A 15,303-nucleotide genomic window follows, 5' to 3' on the forward strand; every position below is an offset into this window, starting at 1 on the left:
GAGGTTCCCAAAGGCCATGGTTTCTGATCTCTTAGCTTGGAAAAGAATGGAGGATCTGACAGGTTCGTTTGGGACGACACAGGGGCACGAATCCAGCAGATTTTAGTAGGATGAAGTGCAAGAAACAATAAAATGTCACCGGCATCTGTTATTACACTTTCTGACTAGGCAATGTTTCAACCCATGTGGCAACAACTTTTAAGGAAATGAAAGAAATCGGTTCTAATCGACATATGCGAACAGACAATACTTTTGCTAACCGACTGAGATAGGCAGTATCAACACTCCAGAAATCGCACCCCTACTACCTATGCATAGATGACATAAGCTAAAACTAATATGCAACAATAGATCGCACAAGAGGGGAAAAAGATCACCAACATGAAAACTCAGTAGGTTTGAAAAAGACCTTTGCCGAAATTGTCTTCCAGTTTCCTTGCGTCAAGTTCCCTTTCGTCGTGGTCATCGTCCCCTTGACGGCGAGCCCTGTCACTCACTGCCTTGACCATCCTCGCACGACGTCGAGGGTTGACCTACTCTTCTTTTGCTTTCAAAACCCCCCCCTCATTAGAAGGACTAGGCGTGCAGTCAGCAAACAAAAGACTTGACACGGAAAGGCCTGGTCGCACATACTGATCTGCTGTGTCGATGCACCTCGGTCGACTCGGATCGCGGTGACCGGCCGGGGAAGTCTTTGATGTTCAACCGCGGGGCCTCGCGACCGCGATAATCCTCCGGCGGTGTGGTGGAGCAGGGCAAGTGTCCCGTGTTCTCGGCCCAGCCGCCTATTCCCGCAAATGCCGGAGATCGGGAAACAATTGGGGTGTTTGCGGAGACTGGCGTGGTCATCGAGGAGCTTGGCGGGTAATAGCGGCTGGAGACGCTCGAAGCCGTTGTCGACGGGCCAGCACCGCCCACACTTCCGGCATAAGGGGCGCCATAAGGGATACGGTACGCCGAATCTAGGTCAGAAATGTGGCCGGACTCCTGGTGAGCTTGGAATGGCGTCATGCCGGCGGCATAGTTGTCGTGTGGCTGAACCGAGTGGTCGAGTTGCTGAAATCCGTCGTTGGCCGTTGGGGCGCTGCTGGAGTAGATGACGGTGTGCTGCGGGGAAGTATCTGGATTGTATGGCGCGTATCCAGGTTCATGGTCTTGCATCGTGGGACTGTATGCGTGATGCCCTGGCAGGAAGGCTGTGTCGGACGGCAGCGATGTACCGTAAGAATGCGGTGGTCCAACGGCTTGGGTCGAATCTCGGTGGGCAGAAAGCGTTGCAGTCGAACGACGGCGTGAGCGATGGCTGTCTCCGCTGCGCCCGCCCAACTGTTTTCCTGTGCGTCTTGGATCCATTTTACTCGATTGCTCTCCAGTACCTGGAGAGAGACGATTTTGACGCGCTGAGAACGGGGGAGGCAGCTGGGTTATTAATGCCCGTCTGTTCGTCCCATCGCCCGATCACATATGACACGTCAGTGCTTGGGACATTAGCGAGCTTCTGCTTTCATGTCATCTGTTGACTTGAATATTTCTGATGGCACAAAAAGAGGGCCAAGCCGCGGCATTGGCATTGGGCATGACATCCAAGCCACTCTTTTCCTGTCAGGCCTCAACATCGATGGGCTCAAGCCATCTACTCCTATCATTTCAACTGCTTCAGCCCCAAGTCAGCCGTGGTCTGGGGGCCATGTTCTGTTCTGCTGCCTAGAAGTAGGGAGGGTTGCCTTAAATCTAGCCTCTTGCCCAGACCCTCATCGGCCCGAGGCGAACTAAATTGGGATTGAGAAGCACGGGAATGCCATTCTCTGTGCTGATACATACGGCGGAGGCTTGTTACGGCACTTGGTGGCATTCGCTCACCTGGTAGGATGGCCCGACATACAACTCTACGACGGATCGAAAGGCTCACTACCATGAAAAGGTTTCCGAAAGAAGGCAAGGCCAAATCGGCGTTGGAACGAATGTTCCATGAAACAAGGCGGTAAGATTTCTATTTTCAAGGCAAAAAGGCGGCAAGATAGAATCCAAGCGGCAATGCAAATACGCATTTTGACAATAAAGGTGTCAAAACAGCAAAACAATGTGAAGCCTTAGAATTCCATTCGACCGTCTCTCTGAACGGGCGATCACCAAAATGCTCTTCTGATGCGCCTTAGTCAGTGCCAACCTAGAACAAGGGATTGAAAAACGGGAGCTGCCCGAATGTGCCTCGCAGCCCATTGCGGGCTAGCCGCACAAAAGGGACTGTCCAAAAGGATTGACATCAGGGTCCAGGGGTCGAAAAGTGAGGGTGTCGTAGACGTGGCACTCTGAAAAAATCACTTACCTTGGACACAAATATTGGCATGAAGAGGCCCCCCCATCCTTTCCCCCACCGCGTAGAAGGGGCCGCCGAATCATTGTCCAAGAGGCCGAAGGGGCTTAAACTAAAGAAACGGCTCTAACAGGAAATCTTTCTAGCTGGAAAGAGCTCTAGCTGAAACGTACCGGTCTTCGACTGAAGGATATGCCGCGAATGGAGACGCCCAAAAAGCCGGAGTGCTTGAAGTTATGTGCATGCGCCTCTTTGAAGACAGCAACGGCCCCCAACGGCCCCCAAAATTAGTGGCTTCAAGGCTCGGAGGGCACGAAAAGTTCTAGGGAAAAGGGGTCCGGCTTGGTCAAGCCGACAGATTCTGGCTATGACTCATAGTAAAAGATTGAGCACTTGGAGTTCATCAAGGCGACCAGGTCCCAAGACGTTCTGCACGCAAGGAGATGAGATTTTCTACTTCCCTATTACACGTGGCCCTTGGCTGATGTCGGGCACAGTGATCGGCGGAAATGCAGCATCAGCAAGCTGCACAGCGGCCCATTTGCAGGGTAAGGAGCAACTGTAGGAAGACTTCCCAGTCTCCTTCTCATCGGCGATGCTCGAGTGGCAGATGAATATGGTCAACTTTGGGACGTACCTACACAACAACAATACAATAGCTTACGGGTTGAATAACGAACACCACGACGGCATCCCACTGATAGAGCACCGGTGTGCTGGATAACTCTTTGCGTTCCGAAGTCCGAAGTCGGGCGGCGCAGCACAGCGCGTAATCATGTCGTCATCAAATCGACGAGCACCCATATCTCTCTGGCTTGTGACTCACTCAGAGAAACCTGGAGACTGGTCATGAACAAACATCTCTCTTTTAAAGGAGTCAGAAGGCTTCTAAGGGACCGTAAACAAGCAACTCGGCGCTTCGACCAACCACACTCATTTCCTTCCCATAGCGTAAGTCAGCACCCAGTGCAATCCAGCCACCCATTCAACACAAAATGCGTTTGCTTGGAAATCCCTGTAGCTGATTTAGAGCGTTCCGAAGCCGTTTTCCCCAGTTCATAAGCTCAAATACTCTCCGTATTCCAAACCAGACCAAGGGTGTATGTGAACAGGATCGAGAATCGAACAGTCAATTCTCTCATGCAGAGTCAACGTCGAGCAGTGTGATGTTCCCTTAACAAGCTTGTTCAGCACTCTCTTGAGTTTAAAGAGAACTCTAGGCAGGGCCTAACCCGCTTTGGGGATCATTCAAATCATAATTATGTTGCCCTTCATCGTGCCGTATGACCCCCAGAAGCCGGTTATCAATCGCTGAACTTCTTCTCATAGGAAAGCTTCAGGACATCCTCAGGGGAAAGAGCTTTCACGCGGCTGCTCCTTATGTCAGCCCTATCCAAGAGCTTTTCGTACAATGGCGCAAAGTCTTTGGAGGTTGTCATATGGATCCCTGCAAAGGTCTGGTTCCCCGTTTCCACTTCGAATTGTACACGATAGGCGAGATAGACTTCGTTGAATCGGATGTTTGTCTTGTCGTTATCACGAGCAGCCGCGACGGCAAAGCTGAAGAGCGCCCCTTGTGTCACAGCCGGAGCGACACGATAGCCCGTATCGCCTGAGCCACCTGTGCACATCGTCCAGGTACTGCCCGCAAAACCCTGCTCGAGAAGATAGGGAACGGTGGCTCGATAGGCGACTAAAAGCAAGATTAATAATGAGAACATGAATGGGCAATTCATTGAAGCACTTGCAGATGTAAGTCTCGAAGTTGACCGTCATGGCCTCCCGAAGAGCAGAGGTTTCAAGATCGAGGATTGAAGTATCCCAATAGATTCCGCCGGCTGAAGTTTTCATAAGTTGATTGAAACAAATGGATGCTCCCCTCTCGGTGGAAGTAGTTTGGTGTGCACCTACGTGATGCCCAGACGTGCTGGAAGGATGGAAGGATCCCTCTACGGACTTGGTCGACGATACTCTTTACCGAGTCTTCTGAGGTTATATCTGCTTCGACAACAGTGATACTCTCACGTCTTCCAACTTGTTTGAACATCTTCTCTGCACTGGACTGGTTTCGTACGACGGCGATGACATGGCGATTGGCGCTCAGTGCACCGATGATGGCTGCCACGCCAACGTTGCCAGAAGCGCCAAACACAAGAACTGTTTCGGTCATGTTGCCTTTCTCGGGTCTCTCCTTGGAGTAGTGTGGAATTTCGTCGAAGTCACATACGATGCTGTTTACGCGTCGAAGATGAGTCAAGAAAGAGAGATAAGAAAGTGGTCTGGGGGGCATATATAGCTGTCAGGAGATCGAACCAGTTCCCGTCCGCCTTGGGGCCCGGTGGATTTGAGCGTGATAATACCCACAAATTCTCTGCAGACACTTGTGGAACTGTGCGTCAGACAAGGTGCTGCGTGATGTTGACGGTGTTCAGGGGTCGACATGAAGCGTGCCCAAACAGGTTGTCTCATCCGTGATTCCCCGCACGTAGAACTGGATGTCCATCGTCTTCCTCTCTAGAATCGGTTGGTCAATCAGTTACCAGCAACCATTCCGGACGACCTCTGTCTTGGCTCGAACCCCCAGGCGGCCGAGGCCGGACCGAAACACTGATCCCTGTCTTCTCCGGAAATAGGCTGGCTTTTGCTCCAACGTGCAAACGGTCTATTATATCGATGTCACATAGATCGATGATTTACTGGGTGATTGTGTATTGCACGGGCTCCGCCCAGGTTTCCGATGCTTATCGAGAGCGCGGCCGGCCGGAGCAAAGTCCTGCTAACAGGTCAATGACCCTTGTTGTTTCCCGTACAAACCGGATGCCTTCAAAGACGAGTGATCTAAGCCCAACTGACCGACTGATATCTCTACCATGTCTTACATCTGCTGGTGGTAATAAGCCCAGCTTTTGCGTCAAAACTTCGGCTCAATGTGTTTTCTCTTCTCGCGGAAAGAAACCAAACACAGCGTGTAAACTCAAGATATCCTGATCTCTTATCTATAGCTTCATATTCAATTTGCTAGATAACACGCAATCACTGCACTGATTCTGGCGTTCTCTGCGGGCTCCCGTCTTCTCTCCACCAGAACTCCGTCTTCTTCTGAATCCCAGGCTCCAAAGGGATATCGCTATTTGAACTCCTTGTCGCCGAGCCACGCCGTCGGCCTGAGCTAACCATTGTGGCTGGAATTTCGAAACGGTCTGATCGTAGTCCACTGTGAAAATAACCATTGCTAGACGGGCCGGAGTGGTCCGACGGTCTCGACTCGCTGCTTGGTGAAAAGAAATAAGTGTACACAGCTCGCGAGAGGGCTATGTTTGCGGCGGATATTCCGAGAAACAGTTCGAGGTTGGACCAGATGGCAGTGATACAGAAATCCCCTGTGATGACTTGAGTTAGTAGTGCGTGCTTGCTTCTGAAGCGACTGAACTAAAAATGAATGCCACCAACTTACAACTAAGATCGGCTTCGGACACGCCTAGAGATTTGGCACGTACGATGCCGAAGGATGTTGCGCTACATTGATTGTTAGCTCTGAGAAGAGGCCAAATCCATTCGCGCACCCAGGACTATCTGGCTCAAACATCGAAGAACTCGGGTTTCTCACACAAGGCCTAGACTCATCAAGCCGGTAATCATAATCTTTCTCTGTAAAGCTATTTTCACCTTCCAGACTACTGTGAGGGGAAGGAGAGAACAGAAAAAGTCTGTCACAACGGAGTACGCTACCACCAGGTCCGTCAGCAATGCGAGGTAGGAAAGACTGAGTCTCTTTTGAACGGGAAATGGTGTCAAGGCGCGGGTAAGGGGGCAAATCGTACCTATGGAAACCCATATTGCATAGATTCGAATCGTGTTGGGCCAGCAGTCGGAATCTTTACCCCTCCAGAATCCTGCTGGACGGCACTCAGCCAACAGGATAATGACGACCCCAAAGTTGATGATCAGTGAGCCCACAATGACAGCATACAACAAGATCTTGAGGGTCCTGTTGCTCTTGATCCGGAGAATCAACAGAGCTAGAGACACCTTCAAGAAAGCCATCGATGTGAAGTGGAACAACTGCCCCCACCACCCATACATGTTGATCATCATGTACTCGTGATTGGTCAAGTACACGCGGTGTCTCCCGTTGCCATGAGGCAGCTGCATGACGCCGAAAGCATACCTTACTGTCGCCGAAAGGGCCGCGGCAGCAATGGTGTAGTCGTCCCATCCCAGATTCCGGCGTCCGGCGCGAGCCCATAGACGAAGGGCGGTGGTGACGAGGAGGGCGACCAGTAGACTTGATGACACACCGAGCCAGATTGGACCGACACTCTCATCTGGAGGCATCGAAATTTTGTGTGAAGAGTAACGTTCCTCGGACGAGGGGGGGGCGCTGTCGAGTGAATAAAAAGTCGTCAAAGACTTGAAGTGGCCTAAGGTCGATGAAGTGGCATCTGTGTCTCACAAGACTGAGCTCCGTGCGGGGACAAAGAATGCACGAACACGCTCCTACATATACATGGAACTCCTTCCTTCGATCCAAAGAACCGGTTCCGCATGCTTTCAAAGGGGTAGAGCCAGCGAGGTGGATGTACCCCAAGAGACTTTGAGCACACAAGAGCAGGAGTGCGGCGCGGCAGTTCGCCTCCAAAGGACCCTCGTCGGTGGAAATATTTCCTACTTGTCGGCATTGTGCCGAGAGAAACCTCGAATGTCGGATGGATGGGTGGCGCTTGATAGTGTCAGGCGGTTCGAGGTAGTAGACCACCTAGGAAATGGGAAGACAAGTGTGGGGGAGTTCTGCGGACTCGTCTCTCTTCTTGCCGATATCCAGAACGAGAAGAATCTTGGAAACAGACATGTGATGGAAATTTTCTTATTGCAGCCACTTACCCCCCTGTACGGGCGTTGGAAGCAAACAAAAGCAACCATGCCAGCCTGTACAGGACTGGTTCGTTTTTTGTGCTTATCGCATCCAGCACTATGTCATTGAAGACCAAAAGTAGTTCCATTTTGTGCCACTCTTCTTCGGCTAGTCTCATGCGTTCGAACTCGATGATAGAGAACTTTCTTCTACTCAAGTAGATGGGTGGTTGGGTTTTGTTTCTGGAATCATTCCGCGGGTTGCACAACCGTAGAACGGGTCGGGTCTGCAAGCCACACACATCCCCTGAAGTTGGCTGCATGATATATGCAGGGGTCATGCTTCAAGCGGCAAAGAGGCCGGCACGAACCCTCTAGCTTCAAGTCTCTTAGTCTTCGACAAGGTATTGACATCCTTGACGTCAGTAATCAGCGCATTAGGTTGAAGAAAGGGGCGCTTGGAGGAACAAGACGCACATATTACAGGTGCACAGTCCTGAAATGCGTTGAAGTTCTTCGAAATACATATCTAGGAAATGACGGACTTCCATATGGGGAGCATTGTTTGCTTCCAACGCATCAACTGCAGGCAAGATGCCCTGCTGAACTCCAGGCGAAGAACCAACGAGCCAATCATTCGGGGAACCGGGTTGTGCCTTTCTGGGATCTCCTTCGCTGTTTGCTCGCCCGACTGCGCTTGACGACACGGCCTGCCGTTTCCGGGTTGGCCCAGATGGGGAATAGCAACACCATTGAGGACATCCCGGGCGAAGTTAAAAGAGCATGAAGCCATGCAGCATGGTACAGAAAATTACAGCCACCCATGAGAAACTGCCAATTATGAGCGGCTCTGCCATAGCCGTTGCCGATTCGACACTTCTGGGGTTTAAATCTGTGGTAGGGGTCGGGGAACGTGGGAAACCCTTCCCCCCCGGGACAGCCAGTTTGGGTTGACATTTGCGAAGCCAACCGCCCCCCTAGTTCGTCTTCGTGTGAGTTGTGACATTATGTTGTTGGGGACGCATAGAACTACTGGAACTCCGGTTAGAGTGATGTCAAAAGTGATGTCCAAAGTGACAAAAAATATACGAGCCAATCTTCGATGGTCGGCTTAGGTACGCTTCAGCATTTCTAGATCATCGATATTGTAAAATGCTGCCATGATATCCTGGCCCTGGTTTAAAGACACCCTGTCTCATGAGGTGACTGACCATGTTTCTGGAACGGTCCAACGGTGTTCATGCGCGTATCAGGCCATGATGCGGTGGAACTGAACTCGGCGTCCGTTGGGACAAGGTCGGAATGCAAGATCCGCTGAGTCGCTTGATGTGCTTCGCTTCCGCGCCATTTCGACAGAATTTTTGCTTCCTTTCAACTCGAAGTGTCCAAGGTCTAAGGCACATGAATTTCGCATCTGGATATGACGATGGCTCTCAGTGAAGACACGCCAATATCGGACTTGTGAGGGATCTTTCTGGCCACAAGTCTGTGTGTATCTATATTCTAGAACCTCCTTCGTCATCCTCATCCTCGTCATCCTCCTCCTCCTCGTCAATCTGCTCGCTGTCGTCTTCGTCGCTGCCACCGCCTTCTCCCGTACTATCCAAAGCCAACTGGCTTATCAGTCCTGCGAGGATCGCGTCAAGTCCTTGCTTTAGTTGCGGGTTGGATGTCGCATCGATACGCTGCTTCAGCTCGCCGATCCTGGCCTGAAGCTCCGCCTTGTTTCTCTCGCCCACATCCAATTCCTCCTCTTCTTCGTCGCTCGTTTCGTCCGGCTCGTCTCGCTCGATACCCTTGCCGAAGGCTTCCTCGAAAGCATCAGCCATACCAGAGTCCTTGATGGCGAACACCACCTCTTCTATTCCTTCCCATGTCTCCTTGGTTCCTTTCTTCTTTCCTTTCGTGTCGGTTCTCAAGACGAGGGCCTTCCTCCAGGCTTTGGCGACCTCGGCCACCGGGTTGCCGTATGCACCGCAGCCCCAGGCGCCGAGGACGATCTTCTTGACGCCCTTCATCTGACAGACTCGCAACACAACCTTCATCTTCTCCAGAATGAGCTGGCGGTCTTTTTCATGAACGTAGTAGCTGAATCCTGACGCCTCGTCCCGTTCAGTTTCGGGGTTCCGTAGCATCGCGGCACTGATGCAGTCGACGAACCAGCGATCCTTCTTCTCCAGAACTTCGTCCGAGTCATCGTCTCTGAAGACCAAAACGTCTGGCGTGTAGACAGCACCGAGTTCCGGCAGACGGTAGTATTCGTCTTTCAGGGACGGTAACAAAGTGGTGCGCATACATAGAGATTCTTCCTGGCTGCTGGCCCCGTTGACGAAGCCACCACCCGGTGTAAGTGGTGACGCCATATTTAAAATGGCAACTCTGGCCTCCTTGTTGCTCAGGTCCGCGGGTCTATCCGGGACCGAATCCCTGCCCAACAGCGAGTGGGCAGCTGTGAGGGTATCGGCCACTTGAAGCCGGATGCGAGGCGGCGAGTTGTTGGAGTAGGTTTGATTGGGCGGGTTGCTTGAAGCCACTGATCCTTGAGTTATGGTTATGGGTTTTGGTTCGATAATGAGTTCCGCGCCGTCGACTCCTCGACGAGCTCTTGGATGCGTGGGAAGTAGTGACGGAATGAGTTGATTGAGGGTGACCTTGGCCTTCTTGGCGCGCGCAGCCTTGCGGAATGCCGCCGGCGGTTGTCCGACTGAAGGCTGAGTTCTTCCCATTATTGCAAAACTTCAGGGACCCCTCACACGACACTTCAAGAGAGTTGGAGCTGGTGGTGGTGGTACGAAAGTTGTGGTGTCTCAAATTGAACGTCTCTGTCCTGCTTTGAGTGGCGATCTCACAGGGTGGGGCCACAAGGTACCCTGATGGCCAAAGAATCGTAACGGGCAGAAGAGACCGACTGACTGCACGGTACTGCGCTGTTTGATTGAAGAGCTTCGTCTCGTTGGCCTTTCACGTCGTGAGGAGATTTCCCGATGACGTTCGTTGAAGACGGAGCAGGAAGCCTCTCACGGATGGCAACAGCTGGCGCTCTCGGACATCATCATTGAAAGAGTAAGACCAAGCCATGGCCTGCATGATACGTTGGATGAATGATTGCTTATTTTCATTTTCAGCCATTGTTTAGGGTCAGCTGATTTACTCTCCCGATTGAAATCCTCAAAAAATCCGCTTCCATCCTTCAGAATTTTTCTTCCGCTGTTGCACATGACTGAGGGTCGTCACAGAGACTGAGTGAGAAAGAGTGAGAGCGAGAGAGAGTGTGTGAAGTCACCGGACCCACCGAGGAAACATTCTCGAAATGGCCTCGGCGCTCATTCAATCTCAGCAACTCTCATCCAACTTCACCCAACTCATCGCCCACACCTCTTCGCCGGACCTCAAATTCAACTCGGGCCAATTTGTTCTTGCAGCAGCGGCATTCTCTCTCACTATGACGTCTCTCAAGGAACCCCGGCGCGTTGCCGAGGTCATGCTTGCCTGGCTGGGGCTTGAGCTCGTCTCCCTAACCGAGCTACAGACCCTCTGGGCCGGCTACGGACACATATGCGCCATCGTCGCTAGGGTCGCCGACACGAACGGGGCGGTCACATCAATCAAAACATCGCCCGCGATCCGGCAAGAACCAGACGGCACATACCGCCTCATCATTAAGCTCATCTCACCGCCCCGCGCCAAGGGGAAGGACGAGGGCCACCTGCGGAAGATGCTGAGCTATGAGGTCGAGCAGTACTTCTACCAAGAAGTCGCGCCGCGCTTGGCCGAAGATGTCGCGGTCGCCAAGTGCCTCGCCTCGACCCTGGACATGAAGGGGAGGCCACGGGCGGATGAGTTGCAAGGGCTCACGGCGACCATCATCACCGACCTTAGGCCGCAATTCCCAGTCGCGGGAGAGAAAAGACTAGTGCTTAACCGTCGTCAGGTGCACGCTGCGCTGGATTGGTTGGCCAAGTATCACGGCAGCTCTTGGGCTTCTCTACCGGACGACCTTGGCCGGTTCGTGCTGCCACCGCTCGAGGAGGCGACACGGAGGGAGGCCGGCAACGGAGCCGCCGACCCCAAGTTGTGGCTGAACGGTGGTTACACATATCTCGCAACACGAAGGAAAGAATACGGGTCGTTGTGCAGAGACGAGTACTCGGAGTGGTCGTCCGCCTTTTGCAACCCTGTCGACGGCTCATCACACTCGACTGCCGAAATGGTGGCCGAGTTCCTGACACCCTCGGGTAGGCCATTCGAGACATACATCCACGGCGACGTTAAGTCCGAGAACCTCTTCACGACCCAGTCTGGCGACAAAGTAGCCTTCTTCGACTTCCAGTACGCCGGGATCGGAGTCGGTGGCTGTGACATCGCAAAGCTGTTCACTTGCTCAGTTCCTGTTGAGATGCTGACGCACCACGAGGATATTCCCGACCAGCTTCCCATGGGAGACGGCGAAAGAGCTTTGCTAGAGAAGTACCGGGAGACGCTTATCGACCAGAAGCCGTTAGGAAAAGGCCCTGCAGACTACGACTGGGCCACGTTCGTGCGACATTGGGAGACTGCTCTCGTCGACTGGTGTCGTTTCCAGGCGTCGTGGGGCTTTTGGGGGAACACGGAATGGCTTGAAGCCAGAGTGCGTCATATACTTTCAGACGATGGTTGGAGGAATTGGTTGAAGAGCGAAGTGAAGGGACATTAGACTTTGATGTTCAGGTGAAGGTTTAAGCACTGGAAGAGAGAAGTAGATCAGGAAATCATGCTTGCTGATTCAAGTAAACAATCTTTGACACACAAGTATGATTGGAAACGTCGTTTACAGGGGCGGTTTCGCGCTGTAGCTCCAGTTGTTCGAACCGTGTTCTCGAAAACGCCGACCTCTCGCCATGGAAGAAACTTCAGCGTCAAGCTGCATATTCTTACTGGGTTGATCTGGGGCAAAATAGACAAGGCGAACAGAAAGTGCATGAGTGACAAGGTTAGATGACTGTCATGACGCCATTTTTGCCAAGGACGAACTGATCAATAAACCCCACCTTTGGTTTGAAATTGCGAGTCTGATTGAAAATCCAGAATTAAGCTTGAAAATACACGTCAGTATTGAATTGGAAGCAGCGTCAACTGGCACTCGATGGCAGGCTTCTAACAGTCGCAATGTTAATGCGAACTAAAAATGGCATCCCCTCTCGGCCTCCACACAACCCAGAAGTGCTCATCACAGCTTAAGCGTTAGTTGGCCATTGTACCAGAAGATGTGTGATTTGGTTTACTGTATCTGTGTTATACTTTGACGGCGCCAACTCTGATACATTTCAATGGCATTGCTGTGGTCACACAGTAGGGCAGTCATGGTTATTCGGCCTTCTATGAAACATGGCAGATCAAACTCTTGAATCTCGCGTTGCTTGCCAAGTATTGAGTGACACTGCCCATCTTCCATAACTATCGTTCCGAATTTTGAATCTTGCCTGTCACTATCTCATACAACCGGGTTGGCCACGGTCAGTTTCAAAAAGAGGATGAGAGGTTGATAGGGTGAGTCATCATGACTTCGGCTCGCATTCCGCGCCGGTTCAGAAGCCGAAAATATCCACCTGTCGAGGCCGCCGAATGCTCCCAACTTCCCTCTTTCAACGTTCCATCCACCAACAACGAAAACATTTCTTACAACTGATACAAGACAGATCTTGGGCTTTCTTTCATAGAGGCATCGCATTATGGACGGAAACTCTACGACAACTGCCAGCATAGCCGACCTGCTCGCTGCTGCACCCGTAGACACGGCCAAATATGAGACACTTTACAAGCACTTCCACACATACCCTGAACTCTCCAACCTTGAGGCTCAGACTGCCAAAACTGTTGCAGAGCAACTATCGCAGCTCCAAGCCTTCGATATCACCACCGACATCGGCGGGCACGGCCTCGTCGGCGTCCTCGAGAACGGCCCAGGTAATACCATTCTCCTGCGCGCTGACATAGATGCGCTCCCGATCAAGGAGGCCACCGGTCTTCCATACGCCAGTACGGTCACCATGCTTGACGCTGAAGGCATCATGCGGCCTGTGATGCACGCCTGTGGGCACGATATGCACATGGCGTGTCTCATTGCGGCCGCCGAGCGGCTGGTCAAGCTGAAGCAGGAGTGGAGCGGCACGCTGGTTGTGCTGTTCCAGCCTGCGGAGGAGCGTGGTACGGGAGCAAAGGCCATGGTAGATGATGGACTCTATGACAAGCACAAGATCCCCGTGCCGGACTTTGTGCTTGGCCAACATGTCATGGCGATGCGGGCGGGTAGCGTAGGGTCAAAGGCGGGGACAATCATGGCCGGAGCGGATAGCATGAAGATTACGCTGTCAGGTCTTGGTGGTCACGGTTCGCAAGTGAGTATTCTGGGCACCATGTTTGTTCTCCGATAATATGAAGGCTGACTGGCACTCATAGCCCCATCGAACAGTCGACCCTGCAGTGATGGCGGCCCATGTGGTGGTGCGTCTTCAGTCAATCGTCAGCAGGGAAATCAACCCGAGCGACATCTCCGTCATCACAGTCGGCAGTCTGCATGCCGGCCAGACGGAGAACGTCATTGCAGACTCAGCGGAAATCGGCCTCGACATCCGCAGCGTGCGGCCGGAGACGCGCGAGAAGCTCCTGGCCTCGATCAGACGAGTCGTGGAAGCCGAGTGCGAAGCGAGCGGCGCGACGGCCGCGCCGGTGTTCAAGATGACGCGGCATCTGCCCGTCACCGTGAACGACGAGTCGATGACGACGACGCTGGCAGCTGGCTTCAGGGAGCATTTTGGGAGCGACTTTGACGCGAACATCACGGCGACTACGATCTCGGAGGACTTCTCGGTCCTCGCGACGTCGCAGGGCAAGCCGTGTGCTTTCTGGCACTGGGGCGGGATTGAAGAAGGGCTGTGGGATCAGAAACTGAAGGAAGGGAGATTAGAGGAGATCCCAGCAAACCACACGGCCAGATTTGCGCCTGTCATACAGCCTACGTTGCAGACGGGCATTGATGCTCTCTGTGTGGCTGCTCTCACGTTCTTCAGGAAGAAGTTGTAATATGCCATGGTTATAGAGGATTACTTCGGCCTTTCCTTGACAAAGCAGTTCATTATTGTATTGCGAGTTTGGTTCCCCTGCATTATTCAACCTTCAGGTAACCCTTTTGTTCCAACCAAGCCTCGGCCAAAGAAGGCCACTTGGAGACGGGCAAGTCCTTGGTATCCAGAGCGAACCCATGTGGCGCATCCGCAAAGACGTGCAGCTCAACTGAGCCCTCGGCAGCCTGGAGGCCCTGCGCCAGACGGTACGCGTTCACCACCGGGACGATGGGGTCAGTCGCAGAGTAGACGATGAAAGCCGGGGGCGCCGGCCGCGCGATCTGCTGGTCGGGGATGACGATATCGTACAGTTCCTGCTTGGCCGGCGGGTCCAGAGGAGCCTTGTTCGGCACGATGGTGTGGCCCTTGGCGTTCGTCGAGATCGGCCCGTACCCGAGGATGGCAAATTCCGGCTTCGGGACTGGCGCGCCGGCGGTCAACGCCCACGAGGACGGATACTCGGCCAGCAGGGCCGAAGCGAGGTGGCCGCCGGAGGACAGACCGCACAGCGCCAGGCCCCGCGGGCCGGCACCCTTCTCCTTGATCAGGCGCAGGGCCTGTCTGGCGTCGTCCACCGGGGACGAAGGGCCCGTCTCGGCGGTCGGGAAGCGGTGGACAAGGACGAAGGCTTCGAAGCCGAGGGCGGCGAGCCAGCGGGCGACGGCGACCCCCTCGCGGCCCACCATGAGCTGCACGTATCCGCCGCCGCCGAGGACGAGCACGGCGCGCCCGTTCGGGGTCGTCGTCGGCTTGTAGCCGAACAGCCATGGCCGGGACACTTTTGTGACGACTCCCTGGTCGATGGTGCCCCCCGGGAGATCGATTTCAAAGGCTCCGTCGACGGGCTCGCTGTCCCATAGCGGCCAGGCGGAGTCGGCCGCGAAAGCTGTCGAGAGGCTCATCTTGGAGTCGAGTAAATTCTGTTTGGAGCCGTGATGCAGAGTTCGGTGTTGCAGATTTTGTTTGTTCGAAGAGCTCCAAGTGTCCCCCGCCGCGTGTTGTTGAAAGGGGAGTTTACGGCAACGTGTACAGGAAGCG

At 53.3% G+C, this 15,303-nt stretch overlaps 8 protein-coding genes across 8 annotated transcripts; 3 read left to right on the forward strand and 5 right to left on the reverse strand.

The window, feature by feature from the left end:
- Positions 1 to 567: 567 nt before the first annotated feature.
- On the reverse strand, positions 568 to 1,161 carry CH63R_07157 (uncharacterized protein; the record flags this gene model as incomplete). The annotated part of the gene is made up of 2 exons (XM_018302132.1): positions 568 to 576; positions 634 to 1,161. The coding sequence occupies 2 exons, from the start codon at positions 1,159 to 1,161 to the stop codon at positions 568 to 570; spliced, it is 537 nt and encodes a 178-aa protein (XP_018156910.1).
- Positions 1,162 to 3,163: 2,002 nt separating this feature from the next.
- CH63R_07158 (uncharacterized protein) lies at positions 3,164 to 3,376 on the forward strand (the record flags this gene model as incomplete). The annotated part of the gene is given in 2 exon segments (XM_018302133.1): positions 3,164 to 3,265; positions 3,275 to 3,376. Coding segments are annotated over 2 exon segments (204 nt in total).
- A 242-nt stretch (positions 3,377 to 3,618) lies between these two features.
- On the reverse strand, positions 3,619 to 4,484 carry CH63R_07159 (Short-chain dehydrogenase; the record flags this gene model as incomplete). The annotated part of the gene is made up of 2 exons (XM_018302134.1): positions 3,619 to 4,007; positions 4,226 to 4,484. The coding sequence occupies 2 exons, from the start codon at positions 4,482 to 4,484 to the stop codon at positions 3,619 to 3,621; spliced, it is 648 nt and encodes a 215-aa protein (XP_018156912.1).
- An 863-nt stretch (positions 4,485 to 5,347) lies between these two features.
- CH63R_07160 (Integral membrane protein) lies at positions 5,348 to 6,649 on the reverse strand (the record flags this gene model as incomplete). The annotated part of the gene is made up of 3 exons (XM_018302135.1): positions 5,348 to 5,694; positions 5,769 to 5,830; positions 5,922 to 6,649. 3 exons carry the CDS (start codon positions 6,647 to 6,649, stop codon positions 5,348 to 5,350), a joined length of 1,137 nt encoding a protein of 378 aa, XP_018156913.1.
- Positions 6,650 to 8,661: 2,012 nt separating this feature from the next.
- On the reverse strand, positions 8,662 to 9,891 carry CH63R_07161 (Mitochondrial chaperone; the record flags this gene model as incomplete). Its single annotated transcript, XM_018302136.1, has 1 exon — positions 8,662 to 9,891. The coding sequence occupies one exon, from the start codon at positions 9,889 to 9,891 to the stop codon at positions 8,662 to 8,664; it is 1,230 nt and encodes a 409-aa protein (XP_018156914.1).
- Positions 9,892 to 10,475: 584 nt separating this feature from the next.
- CH63R_07162 (Phosphotransferase) lies at positions 10,476 to 11,858 on the forward strand (the record flags this gene model as incomplete). The annotated part of the gene is made up of 1 exon (XM_018302137.1): positions 10,476 to 11,858. The coding sequence occupies one exon, from the start codon at positions 10,476 to 10,478 to the stop codon at positions 11,856 to 11,858; it is 1,383 nt and encodes a 460-aa protein (XP_018156915.1).
- Positions 11,859 to 12,873: 1,015 nt separating this feature from the next.
- Positions 12,874 to 14,224, forward strand: CH63R_07163 (Amidohydrolase; the record flags this gene model as incomplete). Its single annotated transcript, XM_018302138.1, has 2 exons — positions 12,874 to 13,539; positions 13,601 to 14,224. The coding sequence occupies 2 exons, from the start codon at positions 12,874 to 12,876 to the stop codon at positions 14,222 to 14,224; spliced, it is 1,290 nt and encodes a 429-aa protein (XP_018156916.1).
- Positions 14,225 to 14,306: 82 nt separating this feature from the next.
- CH63R_07164 (Esterase/lipase) lies at positions 14,307 to 15,167 on the reverse strand (the record flags this gene model as incomplete). The annotated part of the gene is made up of 1 exon (XM_018302139.1): positions 14,307 to 15,167. One exon carries the CDS (start codon positions 15,165 to 15,167, stop codon positions 14,307 to 14,309), a length of 861 nt encoding a protein of 286 aa, XP_018156917.1.
- Between the last annotated feature and the right edge of the window lie 136 nt (positions 15,168 to 15,303).

Source organism: Colletotrichum higginsianum, chromosome 5, assembly GCF_001672515.1.
Source record: "Colletotrichum higginsianum IMI 349063 chromosome 5, whole genome shotgun sequence".
Lineage (NCBI taxonomy): Eukaryota > Fungi > Ascomycota > Sordariomycetes > Glomerellales > Glomerellaceae > Colletotrichum > Colletotrichum higginsianum.